Source organism: Rhamphochromis longiceps, linkage group LG3 (assembly GCF_057381845.1).
Source record: "Rhamphochromis longiceps isolate RC_006_pf linkage group LG3, R_longiceps_female_GT1.1, whole genome shotgun sequence".
NCBI classification, from domain to species: domain Eukaryota; kingdom Metazoa; phylum Chordata; class Actinopteri; order Cichliformes; family Cichlidae; genus Rhamphochromis; species Rhamphochromis longiceps.
The window spans coordinates 56,988,586-57,010,764 of NC_140559.1; the positions used below are offsets into that span (position 1 = coordinate 56,988,586).

General features: G+C 42.7%; 1 protein-coding gene and 1 long non-coding RNA gene across 3 annotated transcripts in view; both read right to left on the reverse strand.

The window, feature by feature from the left end:
* Positions 1-22,179, reverse strand: part of LOC146675427 (uncharacterized) — a 387,382-nt gene that overhangs the window by 183,042 nt on the left and 182,161 nt on the right. The window lies entirely within an intron of this gene.
* Positions 6,364-9,997, reverse strand: LOC146675438 (uncharacterized). The gene is made up of 5 exons (XM_085402544.1): positions 9,005-9,997; positions 8,417-8,758; positions 8,192-8,338; positions 7,381-7,996; positions 6,364-7,308 (listed from the first exon to the last, which is right to left on the reverse strand). Exons 1-5 carry the CDS (start codon positions 9,407-9,409, stop codon positions 6,854-6,856), a joined length of 1,965 nt encoding a protein of 654 aa, XP_085258670.1. The 5' UTR covers positions 9,410-9,997; the 3' UTR covers positions 6,364-6,853.

Sequence of the window (22,179 nt, forward strand, 5' to 3'; positions counted from 1 at the left end):
CTTGGCATTCTCTCAATAAGCTTCCTACGAGTCACCTGAAATGGTTTTCCAACAGGCTTGAAGGAGTTCCCAGAGATGCTGAGCACTTGTTCGCCCTTTCGCCTTCACTCTGAGGTCAATCTCATCCCAAACCATCTTCACTGGGTTTAGGTCAGGTGACTGTAAAGGACGGACCCAAAGATCTCAAATTCGGACTCATCAGACCTAAGCACAGATTTCCACTGGTCTAATGTCCATTCCTTGTGTTTCTTCACCCAAACAAATCTTGCTTTTCCTTAGCAGTGGTTTCGTAGTGGCTATTTGACCATAAAGGCCTGATTCACGCAGTTTCCTCTCAACAGTTGATGTGGAGATGCGTCTGCTACTGGAGCTCTGTGTGGCATTTATCTGGGCTCTAATCTGAGGTGCTGTTAACTTCCGATTTCTGAGGCTGGTGACTCGGATATAATAATAATAATATATCCTCAGTTCCAGAGGGGACTCCTGGTCTTCCTTCCCTTAATTATGCAAATTCTCATGACCATTGATCAACAACCACTGACCAAAACCCACTGATCAAAGACCACTGATCAATGGCCATGAGTACCATTCACAGAGAGTTGGGGAATGGCTGCAATCACAGCATTGTAAGATGGCGAAAGATGTACCCTTAGGCCCCCTCATCGATTCAGAGATGGTCTTTCCCTTTTCTTTCGCCATCTTACAATGCTATGCAATTAAGATTAAGGAACTGACCTCCCAGCCCATTGTTCCTTCAGTGGGCTGGTTTCAGTCATTATGCAAATGTACTGTTTATAAGATTGGGGAAACCTGCAGTCAGCTGAGACTGAAGAAGTCACTTGGATGAGTGACGAAACGTTTCTCCCACAAAACGCTACGTCCAGATGAACAGAATCAACATTTTGGAGATTTACTTTCCTGAATGATTGAGAATGCATCAAGACGTTACCATAATGTGAATTCTAACAGTTGTCAGCTGTGTACCAACCTGACTTCTACACAACATAGTTGATGATCCCAACCCCATTAAGAAGGCAAGGAATTCCACAAATGAACCACCTGTGAAGTGAAAACCATTTCAGGTGACTACATCACAAAGCTCGTTTGAGAGAAGGCCAAGGGTTGGCAGTGCTGTCAACAAAGCAAAGGGAGCTGCTTTCAGGAACCTAAAATGTGAGACACATGTAGAGTTATTTATCATTTTTTTCTTTGCTACATAATTTCATATATTGTGCTTCATATATTTCATGTCTTCAGTTTGTATCTAAAATGTGGAAAGTAGTAAAAAGTTGCGCTGCTGTAGATGTAATTCATTGCTTTACAAATTGGGTCATTGAGTCAGTGAAAGAAAAGAGATGAGTGGTACTAGCAGGTTGAATTAATAATGTCTGAAGTGCTAAACTGAAAGTAAATAACTAGGTCTTACAGGGTATTGTGGAGGTTGACCTTAAATCACAGTAGATATTTATAAAAATTCAGGGGATACTCAACCAACACTCAAAAACGTTCAGGGTTGCAGGCCCCCTTCAGAAAAGTCGTCTCAGTACTTCTAGATGTGGTTTGTGGATTTTAACAAACATGGATGTAACTTATTAAACTGTAAAGAAAATACAGCATAGTGAAATAAACTTGAGAAAACATTATGCCTGAAAAATATTACAATACTACTAGTTTTGTCAGCTTGGCTTCACAGAAAATATGAGAATCCCTCCATATGTTGATAGTGCTGAATGAGTCCACTGGTGTCACTGCTGTGCAGTCCAGGCCATCATTAAAAGCCACTTTAAGTCCTCTGACCATTTGAATAGACTTTTAAATATTTGGTTTTAAAAATATGTAAATGAGTCTCTGTGAGCTTTAGTTAAAGTTTGACAAACACAGATGTTTTCAGTGCATCATCATTGCATGGAGGTTTAAATAACTATCTGCTGGTTGAATTGTGATGCAGTGTTTAGTGTTCTTACCTGAACATAAGTAGGTGAGATCCTACAAGGTGGCTTAACCCTTTTTGTCTAATCGCATATCTCACTGTGCTTATCTGCTCATTTGCTGTAAAAATATAGAATAATTACAGATATTCGATAAAGGTGTAGTTCAAGAGCTTTTACCTTTACATCCTGATTTATCTGTCACAATGTTAGGAGATTTATATAAATAATAAAGTGTGTTTGATCCCAAGAAACGGATGCAGGTGCAAAAAGAATAGACTTTGACAAAAGCATAAAAGAATGTGTTTACCTCTGTGCATTTCATCTCATTTTATCTGCATTTTTCTCCCAGAAGGTTTACGATGTACAATGTCATTATTTAGGAGGATCCTACAGAGGAAAAACAGAAATGATGAAACACATGCAAACAAATAAGATTACACTACATACAGCACCTTAGAACACAAACACAAATGGTGTGCTCATCCTTACTTAAAACATACCGGTTAAGGAAAAGTATTTACCCCCTTCCCGATAATTGTGTAAATGGGTATAAAACACTTTGAGTGCTTAGGTAAAGTAGACAAGCGCTATATAAAAACCAGTCCATTTACCATTTACTGTTGAATCATGAAAACTGAGCTTAATAGAAGAAAGTGAGGCCTGCGGGTTTTTAGATGTTGTTCTGTGTTCTTTTGTGAAGTCCTGGATGAGCCATCCATGTACTTTTGAAATAACTTTGATATGTTGGGCACTCCTGAGAAGGTTCAACACAGTTTATTTTTCCATTTCTGGATAATGACTCATATCTTTCTATACCTTAAAAAGAAATCTTTCTATATCTCAGTTCCACTGTGATTTCAAAGCACAAATGGCTGATGTAGAACAAAGACTTTTAAGAGAATATAAACATTAGCAGGTAAAACAAGCCTGAATCATTTCAAGAATACAATTTCAACGTTTAAACACCACTTGGATTTGAACAAATATAGACAAGAAGATTTCATGTGCCATTCAAAATTCACGTCTGACTAAATATATGGCCACTACTATTCACAAGTATTGGCACACTATATGTTCTGTCCCTATTATGAAGGGCTATTTGAGCAAGCTGCCACAGATTGCGTTCAAAAGACCCCCCAATCTTAGAAGCGTGTCAGTAAAAGCAGAGCTTTCTTCTTCTTCAACTATGTAGAATTTACAAATGCGACAATTCAGCAACGTAATCAGCGATGTAATTTTATTTATAAAACCAAGGCTCACTGGAGCACCAAAGCCTTAAAAATGGCTTTGTAACATTTTCCAGACTGATAGATATAAATAGCTATGTTTCTCATCTGTTCTTGTGTTTCTGTAGATCACAGCATTTTGTACAGCTTTTTGAGATATTTTAGCCCAGTTGACTTTTCAGACAGGTTCAGGTTCAGCTTTTTCTCGATTCAGCAGTAATCATGTCTGGGTGTAGGTGGTGAAATTAAACTTAGCTATTCAAAAACATGTGGTTAGTCACAGTTATTTCATGATTTAATAAGAGGAGGCAATTTTATGTGGCCAGGTAGACTTAAGAAATGAAAAAATCATTGAAAAATTGCATTTTGTATTAACTCAGATTACATTTGTCTTATTTTAAAATTTCTTTAATGGTCTGTAACATTTAAGCATTCCACAAACAAATTAATTACAAAGATCCAATAAGACATCAATAGTGCTTGCTTAAAGAGCAAAGAAAGCATTTCTACTCCTGTTTTTACTTTCAGACTTTCACAAACAAAAAGGAAAACAGGTTGTTTTAAGATGATAATTCAGGGATAATGCAAAGGAGTGAAAAACCTGATAAAAACAGAACTTTTATTTGATTCAAAATTAGTTATGAAATACTATAATGCCTGCAAAGAAAAGGGCTATTGCATGAATAGAAAGACTTGGAACCAAAAAAAATTCCATAAAAGAGGGGCAAATTAAGATAATAACATTTTAAAATGAACCTAATTGAGTGTCTTTTCTATACGCACTGCAACAGTTTCAGATTTCATCTCTTTGGCATCTTAGACGGTTGGCATAGAACTCTTAGCCAAATCTAGTGAGATGAAACCGTTTTAGTCTGCCTGCAGTTGGTGCAGCAGTTGAAGTGTTTTACTCTCTGGCTTTTCATGTATGTACTTTAAAGGCACATAAAGTGTAAATTTAAACTGTGCCTGAAAACAAAACTAACAAAATTTATCTACTGTAAATGAATGGGACAGGAGCAGCAGGAAGGGCCTAAATTAAAGAGGACAGAAAGAAAAAAGGCATGCTAAATATATACACTCATTTATTACAGCAACCACTCACACACGCATGCAGACACACACACACACAAACGTTTACTCATGCTCCGTGAAAAGGTGGAAGTGGGCAAACATGCTTGGTGGCCAGGCTGACCCCTTGTCTTGCTCCAGTGTCTATCAGCTTAGACAGAGAGGGCGCCAGGAGAGGTGGTGAGGGGGAAGGAAGGGGAGGAGAACCATGATAGGACGAAGCAGAGGAGGCAACAGACTGCCAGATCACTGTGTGGCAGAGTAGTGTGGCCTCTGGCACTGTCACAACTGCTGCCACTGCTACTTCTGTGGTTGTTGCTGTCAGATGACGACAGGACAGAGAAAAACAAGTGAGGGTCGGGTTAGGGAGGACAGTGCTGCTGATTGGAAAGACTGCCAGAATATCTTACTTAAGTAGAAATGCTGTCACCTTGTTTTTCTTAATTAGAAGTGAACTTAAACTGGAAATGCTGTAGGGCATACTGCTTGACTTTCCTATAGCATTTGCTCGCATTAATCCCTAATAAATCCCATAAAAGCTCTTCAGCTCGGTGCTAAAGTTTCTAAACTGAAGAATTAAATAAAGATTAGACGACTGAAGCATTTTAGATTTTATAATGTGTTCTTTGATCTTGACATTGTATCATTTTCCAACTTAAGTTTTGGCTATAAGCTCACATTTGTGGCTCACACAATTCTATATCTAAACTCACCTGCAATCGTAGTAAAGCTTCTACAATTCTAATTTGGATATATGTTGGAGTTTAATACGCTTTGGTCCTCTCACTCCTCTCATTTTTTATTCTAAACAAATGCTCAGTCCGTCTCTTAGACACTGGAACATGTGCTAAATGTTTCAGGTAAAATGCACACTTGGAAAACGTAGAAAAAAAAAGTATGAAACAGATAGCACATTAATTTAGAAAACGATGCTGTACAGCTAACACCTAAAACAATTTCCCCAACAGTCATAAAATGTTCAATAATTCAGTGAACAAATGCACTTTATATGAAAAGGAATATGAAATGAAACTGTGCAATGCAGGTATGACTTCCCTTTAGAGGAGCATGCCGATAAAGTGAGTAAATCTCTTATTGCTCTTGATGTCAAGGCTGTTGCAAATGTAATCACAGCTTGCAAATCATTTCGCTTGATAAATATTTGAGCATACACTTCTCCTTTTCTGGAAAAAACACAAGTAAAGAGGCCTTTATATATGAGCGGATCACTAATTAGATTGGAAAAGTGATCTTTTCCAATAAGAAAGAGCAAAGATGTGTGAAACTGTTAGTGTTCAATAAGTAGTTACTAGGGAATGCCTGAGAAATGACTCAGTCAGACACACATTAACACATTAGGTCATGATTTGTCTTAAATAACTATAAATTGATATACTGTAAATGTATTCATTAGTAGATCCTGATTAATGAAATCAGCCACTTACCACAGAAATAAGGACCTTTAACATTAACTTACTTAATTGTTAGCTGCTCCGTGTGCACTCTCATGAAGGAGTTCTAGACCTCTTAGGATCTATTAATGCGCCACTTTGCTTGAGAAGGCAAAAAAAGCAAGTAATATTAAGTAACAATTAAATAATGACAGCAATTTAGTAAAATGTATATAAATTAATTATATCTGAAGTTTAAAACTTAAATAACTTGTACATAAGTCATATTTTCTTCAAATAAAGTAGCTAGTATCTACTACAATTCCTTACTGAAATATTGTAAAACAGTATAATAAACATAAGGAAGGAACTTAATATTTTACTTCACAGGATATTAAGTTTTTAAAATCTTCTGCTACAATAAAAATACAATTCTGTGATTGTTAAAAACACAAATGTTTGAAGGAAAGCAGAAATAGTTACATTTATGGCACAATCAGAAAGTAACAATAGGACAGCAACTTTGGTGCAATTTGGAAAAACTGATGGCTGCCTGGTGATTGCAATGAAATTGTTTTGCTGTTTGAGTCCATTTGCAAGTAGTTGAAGCAGCCAGCTTGTTGCTCAGAGGTTACGCATGCAAGAGCCTCAACCTCTGGGTGATTAATTTCATTTCCAAGGCAATTGTACACGTCACCTGGTGGCAGGTAATGTCACGGCTGGCGGAGTGAGCCGTGTGGTGTGGAGGAAAAGGAGGACCCAAAATGCAGCAAACTGATGATACGAGTGAAGTTTATTTACACGGTGGCAGTGGCAAAAACAGGCAATGAAGCATGAGTAATGACAAACCTAAACTGGGAGAAACTAAAGAGCAAACCTGAAATCTTACAAAACGGAGAGCGGAGCAGAGAGACGCAGACCAAGGACCAGGATACCAAGAAACACAGACGAGCCGACAACGAACACAGACCGACACCCACTATACACACACACACACACACACACACACACACACACACACACACACACACACACACACACACACACACACACACACACACACACACACACACAAGGTAATCGGGTAATCGCACACAGGAGGGAAGAACAGCTGATCTGAATACACATGATGACTGGAGGACACAAGCTGAACACAATGACAACAGACACAGACTTTCAGAACAAAACAGGAAATCTAGAACCCGAACCGGACACAAGGGGGGAGGACACAGAATAACTAGAACAGAGGGAAATAATCACAAAACACAAAACGCTGGGTCAACGACCCAGGACCATGACAGTACCCCCCCTCCAAGGGCTGGCTCCAGACAGCCCAAAACAAAAACAGACGACCAACCCAGGGCGGGCGGCGGGGGCCCAGGATGGAGGGACCAACACAAGCTCCAGCGAACCGAGAGAATCGTCCAAAACAAAAACACACATGCTGGAGCACGAGAACAAAACACAGTTCAGGAGGCCGGCCCGGAGGCTGACAACTCAGAAGTCCAGGACAGTTCATCTTCTGAGGCCGGCCACGTCGGCGACGTAGATCCATAAGCCGACCGAGCGGAAGGCAGCGGTGGCGGAGTGGAGGCAGTTCAGGGGGCCGCCCGTGCACACGGCAGCGGCGGCAACAGGGAAACCGTTCAGGCGGCCGACCGTGCGGACAGCAACGGCGGCGATGACAGAAGTCTGGAGGCCAACCGTGCGGACGGCAACGGCGGCGATGACACAAGTCTGGAGGCCGACCGCGCGGACGGCAACGGCGGCGATGACACAAGTCTGGAGGCCGACCGCGCGGAAGGCAGCGGCGGCGTCTAGGAGGTCGTCCATGTTGACGATGACGCTCCACCAGCGGCCTGGCAGATGACCGCCGATGTCGAGGCGGCAGTTTGGGACCCGAAGGTGGCGTGGCCGTCGCAGCACCAGACGAGACCGAAGCAGAGGCTGGACCAGACGAGGCAGCTGATGAGGATGCTGAAGCAGAGGCCGGACCAGGCGAAGCTGAAGCAGAAGCTGGACCAGGCGATGCTGACGAGGATGCTGGAGCCGGGCCAGGCGATGCTGAAGACACGAAGGCTGGAGCCGGACCAGGCGATGCTGAAGACGAAGCTGGACCGGGCGAGGATGAAGGCTCGGAGGCTGCAGCTGGCGAGGATGATGAGGCTGCAGCAGGCGACGGCGTGGAAGCCGGAGACTGTAGCGCTGCAGGCGTGGAAGAAGCTGCTGCTGCCCGTGGCGTGGATGAAGCTGCAGCTGGCGAGGATGATGAGGCTGCAGTTGGCAGCTGGACGGGCTCCTCGGGCCCTCCAGCTGACGAGGCAGGAGGCTGGCTAGGTTCTCCTGAACCTCCAGCTGACGAGTCTTGAGGCTGGACGGGCTCCTCGGGCCCCCCAGCTGACGAGTCTCGAGGCTGGACGGGCTCCTCGGGCCCCCCAGCTGACGAGTCTCGAGGCTGGACGGGCTCCTCGGGCCCCCCAGCTGACGAGACAGGAGGCTGGCTAGGTTCTCCTGAACCTCCAGCCGATGAGTCTTGAGGCTGGACGGGCTCCTCGGGCCATCCAGCTGGCGAGACAGGAAGCTGGGCGGGCTCCTCGGGCCCCCCAGCAGGCGAAGCAGGAGGCTGGACGGGCTCCTCGGGCCCCCCAGCGAAAACAGTCTCTGGACCAGTGGGCACCGGGGCCCCTGGAACACACAGGTCAGAACCAGTAGGCGCACGGGCCTCTGGCAGGCACAGAACAGAGCCAGCAGGCGCACGGGCCTCTGGCAGGCACAGAACAGAGCCAGCAGGCGCATGGGCCTCTGGCAGGCACAGATCAGAACCAGCAGGCGCACGGGCCTCTGGCAAACACAAAGCAGACTGCAGCTGCACAGAGCATCGACTCAGCTCAGGCAGCGACAGCCGGATACAGTCCTCAGCTGGCTTCTTAATCTCCAGGGGTCCAGAGTCGGCCGGGGGCTGGGACCCAGCCTCTGGGGAGGCCCTGGAGTGTGTCACAGTCTCTGGGCTGGCCAGCTTTTGAGGACTGATTACAATATTATGTGGTGTGTCTCTCTGCTTGACATGAACAGGTGAAAAATAGTTCTTTCCGGGTTGGATGGACTTAACTTGTTGTGCAGGAGGAGTTGGTGACAACGATGGCTGAATAGGTGATAATAAGGCGGATGAGTCTCTTGTCAACTGAGCTATTGACTGAGCTATGGATTGTAACCAAGTGTCTAATAGGTCTGGCTGTGACTGTAATGGGGGTGACGGTTGAGTGGCTAACTGAGCTAGTGGCTGCTGGGCAGCTAACTGAGCTACCGGCAGGGCAGCCGACTCAAAAAACACAGCCCCGGAATAAACAGACACACAGTCCAAAACAGAAAAAGGGTCCTTTTCACTCACCACAGCTGGCAGTTCCAAAGTCCTAGTCTTCGGCTGTGGGGTGATGCGCCGACGGCGCGATCGTCGCTTCCTCCCGGGCAAAACCTCCGGCGGGCCGGGCAAAACCTCCGGCGGGCCGGGCAAAACCTCCGGCGGGCCGGGCAAAATCTTCGCCGCCGGGCTGAGTTGGGAAGCGGTAGCGGCTGGTGGGTGAAGGTGCAGTTCGTTGAGTATGAAGTCCTGTGCGAGCGGGTGAAGAGAGTCCAGCAGCCAGGAGTGAGCAGAGATGAGCTGCTGTAGCCTGGCTTCTACAGCGCGGAGACACTCTTCCCCCTCATGCTCGAGCCATAGGTTAACCAACCTGGAAACAGAGTCAATTAGTTCCTCCTGAAGCTCCTCGGGAGGTGCGGATGCCGCTGGGTCCATGTTTGGTCGGCTCGTACTGTCACGGCTGGCGGAGTGAGCCGTGTGGTGTGGAGGAAAAGGAGGACCCAAAATGCAGCAAACTGATGATACGAGTGAAGTTTATTTACACGGTGGCAGTGGCAAAAACAGGCAATGAAGCATGAGTAATGACAAACCTAAACTGGGAGAAACTAAAGAGCAAACCTGAAATCTTACAAAACGGAGAGCGGAGCAGAGAGACGCAGACCAAGGACCAGGATACCAAGAAACACAGACGAGCCGACAACGAACACAGACCGACACCCACTATATACACACACACACACACACACACACACACACACACACACACACACACACACACACACACACACACACACACACACACACACACACACACAAGGTAATCGGGTAATCGCACACAGGAGGGAAGAACAGCTGATCTGAATACACATGATGACTGGAGGACACAAGCTGAACACAATGACAACAGACACAGACTTTCAGAACAAAACAGGAAATCTAGAACCCGAACCGGACACAAGGGGGGAGGACACAGAATAACTAGAACAGAGGGAAATAATCACAAAACACAAAACGCTGGGTCAACGACCCAGGACCATGACAGGTAACCTGTCACTAAACAATTCCGGTCCAGCCACACATTGCAAATGAGCTTAGTCAGAACACAACTCGTCTACATCACATTTCTTTTGCATTAGGACTGACCACCTTACTGAAGGAATGGCTGGACAGCACTAATCAGTGGGCATATGAAACAAAAGCCAGCTCATTATCTTACTATCACCAGACAAACACCATACAAGACAGCTTCAGGCCAGACAGTATTAGGTAAGACACCAACTCTTTGGGGACAAATGTAATGGTCATTGTGGGTTATACAACCGTTGTAAAGGTGACAGCAAGTAGAGTAGAAATGAAATTTACGCATTAGCTCAGATGTAACAGGCTGTGCAATGTAATCAAAGTGCCCTCAAAATCAGCTTATCTATAAAGAGACACGGTATTGCGACCGCAGGTTATAAAGCATCTACCTGCCTCCTCTGTGACAATCACACCCCAATCAAGAATGTGGAAAAGCGAATAAAATACTACTACAATACTCTCTGAAAAGGTAAGATATGGGGAGGAGAACACATAGCCTACCTTGTAGTTGTTTCAAAACATGATTAAAACCAGCATAGATTGCACTGCAATTTGCTGACAGCCAATACACAAGCCCCGGGCAAGACAAAGGAGTCAGTGAACGAGAGGGAAACCTGCCTGACTACATCCTGAGGAAAAGCCTCATAATTAACTTCCAGATGTTTTCCTGACTCCAGCATAACACAGGGAGGGAGCGTCTCAGCAAATAGGATGGCCTGACTGACTACCTAAGGAAATGCAATATATATATTTAACAACTTGTTGTGGCTAAGAGAGATAAAGATGCGTTTAAGTACTAGTATGGGTTTAAGTATAATAGTAGTAGATATCACTATACTGAAATATAAACCATATCAGGAAAAAATCACATGTAATCCATGAATTCGTTTTTTAAACAATGGTTTAGGAATGAAATGATGTTTATTTAGTTTTTCTAGTCTGATGGATTACTGAAGCAAAATTCAGCAGTTTAACTAACAACCGACCGTGGCTCAGGGGGTTGGGAATCGCATCTGTAACCGGAAGGTTGCCAGTTCGATCCCTGGGCTCTCTGTCCTGGTCGTTGTGTCCTTGGGCAAGACACTTTACCCTACCGCCTACTGGTGTTGGCCCGGAGGGGCCGATGGCGCGATATGGCAGCCTCGCTTCTGTCAGTCTGCCCCAGGGCAGCTGTGGCTACAACTGTAGCTTGCCTACACCAGTGAATGAATAGTGGTATTGTAAAGCGCTTTGGGTGCCTTGAAAAGCGCTATATAAATCCAATCCATTATTATTAACACACATGTATGAAACATGTATGTATTCAACAGGATAAATTTGGCCTTCAATATCTTGTTGTAGGCCAGCATTTGTTCTAGTTTTATTATATAATGTAAAAAGAAAAGTTTGTATTCAAAAGTCCGCTATCTTAGGCCCCTCAGTGACTGTCTCTAAAAACCATCAGCCAATAGCACAAAATGTGCATCCCCTGACCAGTTTTGAGAGATTGCTGGTAGTCATTGCAAAACTGATTGCTAGTGCCCTGATCACTTAGGTCTAGAGACTGGTCAGTGAACCCCTGGCAACCAGTGGTTGCTAGGGAAAAGTATGTATTGTATGACCAATTGGTTAGCGGTTGAAAAGTGCTAGCAATTGCGAGCATTAAAATAGTGGCAAATAGGTGCATACTGCTGCATTGAAATCTGCCTAGCAACTTCTTTGGGAACTAGCATTTTCCAAACCGTTTCCAAATAGTTTTTGAACTTTGCAGACAAGTCAGCATCTTCCACGCGGACAAATGCCCATTGCATTAGGTGACCACAGCAACTTCCTAAAAGCAATCCTGAGGAGATTTTTGGTGCAGCACCTTCTTTGCAACGACTTCCACTTCCAAGAACCGAAAAGCACTTGGTTTGTTTACTGCTGCCTTAATGAAACATGGTGTCAATTTACATATCAAAGTTTGGACATTATATATGCTGGACATTGAAGTCTTATTTCTCTTTCATATTTCAACAGAAACAAGACAACAAAAATGAACATTTTTTTTTACTTCTCCTTTTTTCAGTGTGTTCAAAATACTTCAATAATACCAAATATAAACTTCAAAGTATTGTGTTTTTCTACAGGCAGCATACTTTTAAAAAAAAATAGGCAAGCCAGCTGGTTTTGTTCTTATAGCTTTTATGTAAATGACTGACTGTGCATGTGCTGTTGACTGAAAATAATAGAGGACATTACGAGGTTCTGGCTAAAATACCACATCACACCTTTGCTGACAGTCAAAACAGGAAATCCAACATTAAATTCTCCACTCATGCGTGTCAAACCCATAAATGCACAAATGCGCCCACGCATATGCGGTGGGGACGTTTACATCACTGCTATTCTAATTAGCTATATTCACACTTGGCTAGTTAGCAGTCTGTTTATGTATCACAACTATGTGTTTCTCATACCAGCTTTCACAGGTCATTTAGTTTGCCAGAAGGGAGTCAAGCTTTTACAAATTCCACAAACAACTAAGCTGTCATTGTATTATTGTAGAAAAATCCTTTGACAGAGGTTATGTGGTTATAAAGGTGGATGTTGCAGCTGTTCTAAGATGGCACTGACATTTACCACGGTGGCTTCCGTGCGAGTTGTAGCTGCTGTAGAAGATGTGAATGTTTCCATGGCTTGACATGAGGTGACTATTTTTAGCCAGAGGACATTTGATGATTTGATGAGGATTTCAGTGTCAACAGAGTTTTTCTTTTCCAAGAGCGATGACACGGAGCTAATCCTGCAGTGAGACAGATAGACAGTCAGAGAGTTTCATCCTTGGTCTTAGTGGAATGGCACGGCCCAAAACTTTTCACACATGTTCACAAACACACACACACACTCACTCACACACGCATGCACACACACAACTAATGATTATTACAGAAGTGCAAATCATCAGGCTTAATTAAATGCCATAATCACAATTAGACTGACAGATAAAGACAACCCCACACACTTATGAATACTCGCATTGCAGTAGATACACACATCATTTCACCCCATCTGTACATATTAGACTGACAATTTATTATGTGATATAGGCATTGCAAATATTATTTCACAACCTGACTGGACTGCCAGGTTTAGCAGCTAAATGTCTGTCTTACAGCAATGTTGTAGCAATCTAGGTTGTATAAACAGGAAGTTATCAGGGAAGATCGATCAAAGTTATCGAACAAATGATTACTTTGACTGTTTTTCTCCTTTCATTTTCAGTCCGTCCTTGAATGTCCTTGAAGCTTTATGTGTTTGAAGCTTTATGGTGACAAAAGGCAATTTATATGATTTATATGCTGTTTTTTCTAACAGTTACTGATACCAGCAATGGAAGGACATGTCATAAATGTACAGTGCAAGGTTTTCTAGCATCCCCTTGCTCATTGCTTGCCCCATTACTGTTACTATTGTTATCATCATTGTTAACTCGCTTTCGTAGATTTGTTTTTTTGTTGTTTGTTTTGGCCACAGCGGGTGAAAAAGTCCTAAAACCTCAGCATACGCTACCTGATCGCCTCAGCAAAATCAGCTACTTGCGGGAAAATGTGGTTCTGATATTTCCCTCAGAAGCCAGAGGCCAAACCAGATTAGCTACAAACCATGAAAAGATGAGTGAATGTTGGGCTTTCATCTATCAGGTGGCCAGAAATTTAAGTCAAAATATATACTAGTGTGAATCCCTATCTGCTTTATGTCTGTGCCATGTTTACAGCTTATGAAGAAGAAAAAAATCAGTAATTACAATCTTCACTACGGGGCCATTTTGGGGAGTTTTATTCCCTGGTAGTGATAATTTTAAAAGTCAGATTCAGCAATTTTTCCACCAGTAGCTTTATGTTTGCAGGCGGCACTCTCACAAGCCTTAATCATAACCCCAAACATGACAGTCCATGGTGTGTGCATCTATGTACGCAGCTGACTGGAAAGGCTGAGAGAGTTTTGGGTGTGAGCCTGCAGCTATAACTGAAGTACTGTTGCAGTCATCGGAAATGTAAACCACTTATGAGAGCCAGAGGAACATTTCCTAGAGCAACTGTAAATGCTTTTATGAACCAGTTTGAATCACTATCATGTTCCACACAAAGAGAGTAAGAAGGAGAAAATAGCCAATTATTTGAAAAAGTTGTAGACTAGACTATTACTTTAAGAATGCAAAGAGATAGGGGAGCTACATGTGAGCAGCTGGGCTTCAGGCAGTGGACTGTGTGGGTTAGACACTTCATTACTTGGACTGATCAAACGTTTTTTAAATCTTAATTACCACATCCATGGGTATGCTGGGGCCCTTCAATCAGACACTTTGTTACAGCAGACTGTGACACTGAGCTTTGATGGTGTTGACCACTGTGCTCGTGTCATTTTCCATCCATCTTTTCTTTGATTGCATGCGGTGATATCATATCTGTCCATTTGTGCATATTTTATGCGGTTTAGTTGACCCATCAGTGCAGATTCAGTGTCAGTGTTACACAGGGCTGAAACTGATGGTCCATATTTATGATTCTCTCTTTTCCCATTTTGCATCACCTCCCAGATGACCTGTTGCGATGGCTGTTACCATTGAGCTCTCATTATATTACTAATAGAGACATGATAGGGTTTTGACAAGAAGAGACATCGTAAAGTGCAGCAGCTCCGTGTATGAAGGAGGATTAGGTGACAGTCATGGTGAGGAAACTGAGGTATCTGTCTGCAATCTTCTTACCTTCTTAACTAAGGTTTGTGATGAAATAGTCAGGCTAATTGGACATCTGTTTAGCCACAGTCTCTTCTTCTAAACACATTTGGTGATGATCCAGAAATCATGTGTAAAAGGGTGAGTAGCATTTGAGAAAAACACCTTGCCGATGTGGAGTTAGATCCCTTTTCTCTTCAGAATGGCCTTAAATATTTATGGCATAGTTTCAACACGGTGCTGGAAACATTTCTCAGAGATTTTGGACCATATTGATGTGATAGCATAACACCGTTGCTGAAGATTTGTTGGCTGTACATCCATGATCTGATGTTCATCCGCATCCCAAAGGTGCTCTGTTGGATTCACTACCGTGAACTCATCGTCATAGTCAAGAAAGCAGTTTGAAATGATTTGAGCTCTGCCACAGGGCTGAAGCAGGCATCAGTAGATGGATACACTGTGGTCACAATGGTCAGTAACTATGCTCAGGTAGGCCAAGCAATGGTGTTTCTTTTGTTGTCCAATTTTAGTGAGCCCATGCAAAGTAGGGCCTCCGTTTCCTGTTTTTAATTGACAGCAGTGGTACCTGGGTGTGGTCTTCTGCTGCTGCAGCACATCTGCTTCAAGGTTCAATGTGGTGTCTATTCATCTATTCAGTGATTGACCTGAATTCAACCAAGGATATACAGTAGTTGGGTCTTCGAAGTCATACTTTGAGGATCTCCTCAATCCCACTGACATGCCTCGTATAGAGGAAGTAAATACAAGTATATCTTTTGTTTTTCTCTTATGTGGAAGCAAAGCCGTTTGAGGTAATGGTCAGACAAAATTTTGCCTTTTACACTTTAAATTATATCCTGGATTTGCCAAAGCAGCAGAATGTTTTATAGCCTTTTTTAAACACATCTTTTACAACACAGAAGGCTAATTACTTAAAGAGGTCATGGATAACTGTAATAGATTTCAGCACGCTGTAGCTTTCGACATTGGCCCCGACATCAGTTTCTATTCATCAAAGGAATTAATTGAGGAAACTAAATAGCAAATTGCCTTTCTTGCACTAATCTTAAGACATAGTACCAATCACTGTATACTTATGTCCAGATTGTTAGCCTGAGTCAAAGCTGCAGTTGTAAAAGGAAAAAAAGAAAAACACCAGACACGATTCCAGTGGCTGTATTTGTGTCCTGTCCGCCCTGGCTGCACACATGCCACACAGTGTTTGCACACATGCATGTGTTTGTCCACCTGTCTGTCCCTGTGTACAGCGTGTTAGCAGGGCTACCTCCATTACACTGTGACTGTTCATCAAAGCCCTGCTCCCAGGCAACCTTGTCGCTTGGCAACGCGAGTGAGGTTCACCAAGGGGAGACTTAAACCAGGCGCGAAGGGAGAGAAAACAGAAGGAAAAAGAAAGGGCAGGACACTCCGGTTCCACCTCGAGCTCTTTTACCTTTCGGTTTGTTCTCCGCGCGGCTCTACATTTACTCCCAGAAAAATTTGTCAAGTCCATTTAAAATCTACAGTTTGGCAGCGTCCTGAAAAACTGCTTGTTCTAATACAAGCCAAGCAGCTAAGGTGAGTATAAGTGTGGCTTGCAGCTCAGTATCACTGTGCCAATTATGTCACCCAGCTCCGTGTAGATATAGGACCGCGGTCACACTCTAAGCCTCTATCACCAATCACCAAATGTACATGCATCGATACTGGAGGCAAAGTGATTGAATGTGAAATGCGTCTTCATTTTAGAACTGTTACACCGTAGAGCTGCAATTACCCACTGATGCCTGCTTACCGCCAGGCAATCAACACTCCATTAGCCCCTCCACACTCAGCCCTAAGACACACATATGCACTGACACCCACAGACACACACTTGCGCTGGCAGACACAAGTACGCACAAATGCACACTACCCTCCCAGCAACTGTGATTCTGAAGGCGACACAAATCATTACTGACTGCTAAGGCTGTTTTTCTCTTTTTTGGGGGTTGATCTATCTCTTCCAGCTTTTTTCTTAATCGTTAAAATTGTGCTGCTTCCTTAGCTTCTGCTTCCTTAAGCAAGGAAGACAGAATTTTTTTTTTCATTTTTAGCATATCCTAGCAGAGGAAACTGATCATGTAGTTCTTCGCCTCAGGTACAGTTGATAGTAAATGTGTTATTCATGGCCAAAGGCATTTCTATCATGTTAAGTGGAAAATTCGCCACAGAGAGGTGACTGGGATTCATGTGGTTCTGAAATAAACACAAGTACACACTGATTTAGTCAATCACACCCTCAGACACACACACACACAGCTGAAGCATGTTTATGAATCACAGATGAATACATTACAAACAGACACAGTCAAAAATAGGGAGGTAAACGCTTAAACCTTCCGTGGTTAAAATAGTAGCTAAGCTTCTGCAGGGAGTTGTGCATCCAAGTCCCCAGCTTTAGCCTGGTATATACTCCTATTTGCTTCTGTTTTCTTTCTCTTAGCCCGACGAGCATGCAGGCACCCTCCAAGTCTATTTTCCACCCGCAGCACACATTACTTTCCTGATCAGACCTGTGCTCTCAGCATGTATGCATTGTCGTCACCGCCGCCCTTCAAACACTCAAGGCAAGGAGCGGGCTGTCCTTCATGTTGCCTTCTTTAAATTGCAGCTCTTTTGGGGATCTGTGAACAAACATTCAGCCCAAAGCGTCATTATTCATACCGATGACTCACAGACAAGAAGATGTTTTCCTGTTGGATCGCTGACTGAGAGAAAACAGTCGACACCCCATATGGTGGTGTATCAGCGTGGTAAATCATACCATGCCTAAACCACACATGCGTGAACAGTCAAGCGTAACACGGCATTGTAACCACCACACAAATGTTTTTCTCCTCCTATATATGCTAGGTGTAAGGACAGAGGTGTAAGGCAAACATTTTATACAAGGAAAAATCTCTGAATCGGTGCTCGAGAGTGTCACACGTTTGGGTTTTTGCCATTGATTTATTGTGTTTAATTGATGCACTCTTTCACCCCTTCAGACCGGCCGCTTTCACCGCCAGCCCGCTGAATCACCTGATCCAATCACCCAACTACTTACCTGTTTCCATTCTCCCAATTAGCCCCATCAGTGTATACACTCCTAGCTTTCCACTGCTCAGTTGCCAGATATCTCTTTCCCCCTGTGCCTGAGCTTTTCAGGGTACATCTAGAATAGTCTCTGCTTGCTTTGTGAAACTTGTCTTTGGATTTTGCCTCAGCAGGGTTTCCTGGTCTTTGATTGCTAACCTGTTTTATTGTAACCTTGAACCCGCTTTTTATTGAAGTGTCACTAAAGTTGGCTTCTTTGTTGCTTTGAACTATATTTCCAATAGCCATTACTATGTGAATCAAAAGAATTAAATAATTACAAGTGCAGCGCTGTCAGGTTTCTAAGCATCAGAAAAGGTATGGCGTAGTCATAGTCGGCGGTTAAACTCTGATGCCTTTGATCTGTGACAGCAGACTGTTCAATATTTGCTCAGATGTTTATTTATAAACCATTTTATCTGAATGGTGACATAATTATGAGACTACAAAGGAATATTACATCATCTGTGAAGCCATAAAATAAGCACAAGAGGCTACAGTAAACTTACTTTGTAAAAACTTTTTTCCCCCAGCTAAGATTAGCTGAAATCCTTCTATACCAGAATAACCTTTGTGGTACAGTAAAGTAAAACAGTCCGCACATTTGCTTTTGAAAACAACCTGCTGAAGCTGAACTGTGGCATCCAGTTTGAACTCACACATTTAAGTCTCTTTTCTGCAATACAAAGTAAAAGCAGGCAAGCAGAAAAATAACCTCTGAAGTGGAACATTTATGAAAAGTCTCTCTAAAGCCCCATTGATTGTTCAGACCTGTCAACCTTACAGTGGGAGAATGTTTCAAATGTGCTTGGAAATGCAACTGCAATTTAATGATCTCCATATAGGCAGAATGCAAATATATTTATTTCCTGTGATAGACATGAATGCAGTTATTTATTTAGATATTCAGTCAACACCCACGGCAGTGCTGGACAGCGAATCCCTGTGATGCCTCCACAGTCAATTAATGCAAATAACTGAAACGTGGCCTTCAGCCTGCAGTGAAGTAATTCAGTTAGGCTATAGACTGGAGATGGAGTAGTTAGTTCATGAAGAAAAGTACACAGGTTAATATGGATTAATGCTGTAACTGCGCTCCGTGATAAATGCAGGTCAAAAGGATTCAGCCAGAGACCAAAGAGATTAACGGGGGTATTTAGAGCGGGTGTTACGCATGTTACCATGTATAACACAAACTCACACATCAAACGCATCACTGATGCTTCACAAAATAAATAAATTAAAAATCACGGCTTACACGCAACACAGCTCGAGAGCTGTGTTTGCAGTGTTTAGGTGCACAAATGAAGTCAGTTCTAACAACTCAGACATTAAGAGCAAGAGCAAATCAAAAGTTAAAAGGGGCAGTTTTCTTCCTCTTTGGCTGCACCATGGGCCTTTTGTTAGAGCTGTACAGTGAAAGTGAGGTGGAATCTAAACACTAATTATGTCACTGTAGCCATTAAATTGTGCAATAAACATTAACTTCGTGATTAAAGCAACAAATGCGCATATTGCCATTTTTTGTAAAAACGCTACATTTCATTTGCAATCTTTGCATACCCCTAAGGACAAAAACACTCTCTTGTGTAGCATTTACTCGGATGACAACTGCAGACACATGCTGGTTGCTGTGATATACAATTTAATTTCAACTAAACAGTGTATTGGCCATAAACACTTTTATGTCTCTATACTAGGGCCATAGTCGTTTTGACTCTGTATGGGGATCACAAATACCTGCCTATTATTCTGGACTTTTCCATGGGGTTGCAGAGGGAGGTAATGCTGTGGCAGTACTGCTCTTCTTCCAATGTTTATTCTCTTTAAATAAAGTGGCAGCCACCAGAAGTATAGTTCTTGTGCGCAGTATTCAGAGTAAGACCCACCGGAGAATTTCCCTTTTCACTGTGAGAACAACACAAGTTTTATTTCTCATTTTTCACTTTGATTATTTTGCTATCTTGGCTCATTTGTTCTGTTTGAAAGTACAAACTATTCAGCAACTAAAGTTTTAGTTTTATATTTTATGTTCCATTGTGTGCTTTGTATATTCTTAGGCTGTTTGGGAGCAGTTTTAGAATACCACATTTGTGCATGTTCCCCCTACTGTGTGTGTTCCTACCTGAAACTGTACCTGCAGGACAGAAGAAAGTCATTTTTGTTCTCCTGGTTTCTGTGCATTGAGCTGAGGCTGCAAGACCATTCATTTCAGTTTTGGTCAGTTGCAGTCATTCTGTCATTTTTTGGTCAGGCATCTAGCTATTGCTCTGGTGGCAGTGGCTCAGGAGGTAGAGCACATCGCCTATTGATTGGAAAGTTGGTGGTGTGATCCCCGTCTGTTCAAGTCTGCATGCTAAATATCCTTGGGCAAGATGCTAACCCTGAGATGATGCTCTCTGATGCATCTGTTGGAGTGTGAAAGCACTTGTATCAGGAAAAAAGTGCTTGTCTGAATGAAGCAAGTTGTATGAAGAGTAGAAAAGTGCAAAACTTTAAGAACCAGTCCATCTACCATTCTTTCAGTCTGTGTTATGCACAGTCACCAATATTGCCAAGACTAATGGTTGATGAGCACCAACACCAAAGAACACCTAGTAAACAACAAGAAGATGCAGCAAGTGTCTGAAAAAACTGTTAGATTAGGACGTGCTCCCTTCCATCTACAGCCAAACAGTGTAATCTCTTATTAGAAAAAGCACACATTTCAGTAATAGTGTAGAGTCATGCACAAATGATAGTGTTTTCTTTAATTATGCTGTATATAGCACCTACTTCTACCTCACTAGTGATGTTATGTCACATTTATAGATAAAACACTGTCGCATGGGTAAAAACTGACCGCTCTATTAACCACATTGCATGCAGCGTAAATGCAGTTCACTCTAAGTCAGCAAGAGGAAGCATTGTCTTTTTTTTTTTTTAAATCACAAATCACACTCGATCCTTTTCAGTGACACTGCCAATGTACATAACTATGCATAGTACGGAGAAAGCAAAACAAAAACAGGGGGGAAAAAAGAGGGGAAAAAATCTCCTATACAAACATCTTATCAACCACCACCCTGTCAAAAATGAGCCACATTCCAGATTGCAGTTTTCGATCTGTATGTCAGTGTATTGCTGAAAGTAGTAATTAGGTTGTCAAGGAGAGAGCATGCGAGAGAAACATAATAACCACCACACACATACACGCGCACAGAGAGACACACACACAGAGTCTCTGTGGAAGGGACAGCTGGGGGACAGAAGAGCCATTATAAGTAAGCTGATGGCAGTGACAACGGTGTGCTGTATGCCTTTGCTCCACTGCTTTACTTCCAAAAGCATATTGACTATGTATTGATGTAATTCATCTTCTAAATCAAAAACATACACATTAGTGACAAGTCATTTAGAGCTAAATATGCATCTATTGTAGCAGCACTGCTCTCTGAAAGATGTACTGCACTGACATATCCAAACAACCGAAGAGGAACTTTATCATTTCACTCGACTCTTTATGCTGCATTATATGACTCAAACAGAGCATATTAAAGTGACAAGAAGCACTTAAACTAGAAGTTTACTTGTAGACTAGAGGAGTCAAACAGCTATCACTAAATATGCATCATTGTCATAAAGTTTCATTAGAGCGACATATGTTGGCCAATTTGGTAGTAAGCAGTGTTGCCCCCAGTGACTAGGCAATCTGGGGTAAGGCTTCTCTTTGCTAAGGGAAGTACAGATAAAAAGTGCGGGCACACAAGTTTGTGTTTACAGAGGTTAAAATTCCAGTAGTCAGATGGAACAAGGCTAAATGGGAAAATATGAAAAATGGGGATAACTTACAAAAATACCGAGAAACGGAGAAACACATACAGAACCTAATAAGCAAACAAACGTAAAGAGAACCTCCCAACCTTTTGGCAGTTAGTGGAGATCCCTGGCAAGCAGGAACACAAGCAAAAGAATTTGAATCCCCATCCTATCCATCTCAATCACCCATGGCTCTTGTTAGGCTCCGGCCATCAGCCACATGCAGAGCGGGTAACTAGCATCCCACTGTTCCATTGCCAATATGAGAGTGGCCTTAACAGCAACGCCATGGTGGGACAGGGAGTAACAAGTCTAACATGCAAGAAAAATGCAGGCAGGAATGTTCTGATAGCTGAGTTGTTGACTTGTGTAGCAACCTCCATTAAGCCTTGTTTGCTTCTTAAGTGTCCAATGTTGAAAAAAGGCATATAATAAAAGGACCATGAATTTAAAAGTGTCCACACACAAACCAGTATCCGTGTCACCTGATGTGGCAGTAATCCAGTTT

Bases quoted from the DNA above. Each gene is read 5' to 3' on its own strand.
- LOC146675438 (XM_085402544.1), bottom strand. From the start codon at position 9,409: ATGGACCCAGCGGCATCCGCACCTCCCGAGGAGCTTCAGGAGGAACTA. The intron at 8,759-9,004 runs GTGAGTGAAAAG...TCACCTATTCAG, and splicing joins CTTTGGAACTGCCAGCTGTG to CCATCGTTGTCACCAACTCC. The intron at 7,997-8,191 runs GTCTCGCCAGCT...GGGCCCGAGGAG, and splicing joins AGGAGCCCGCCCAGCTTCCT to CCCGTCCAGCCTCAAGACTC.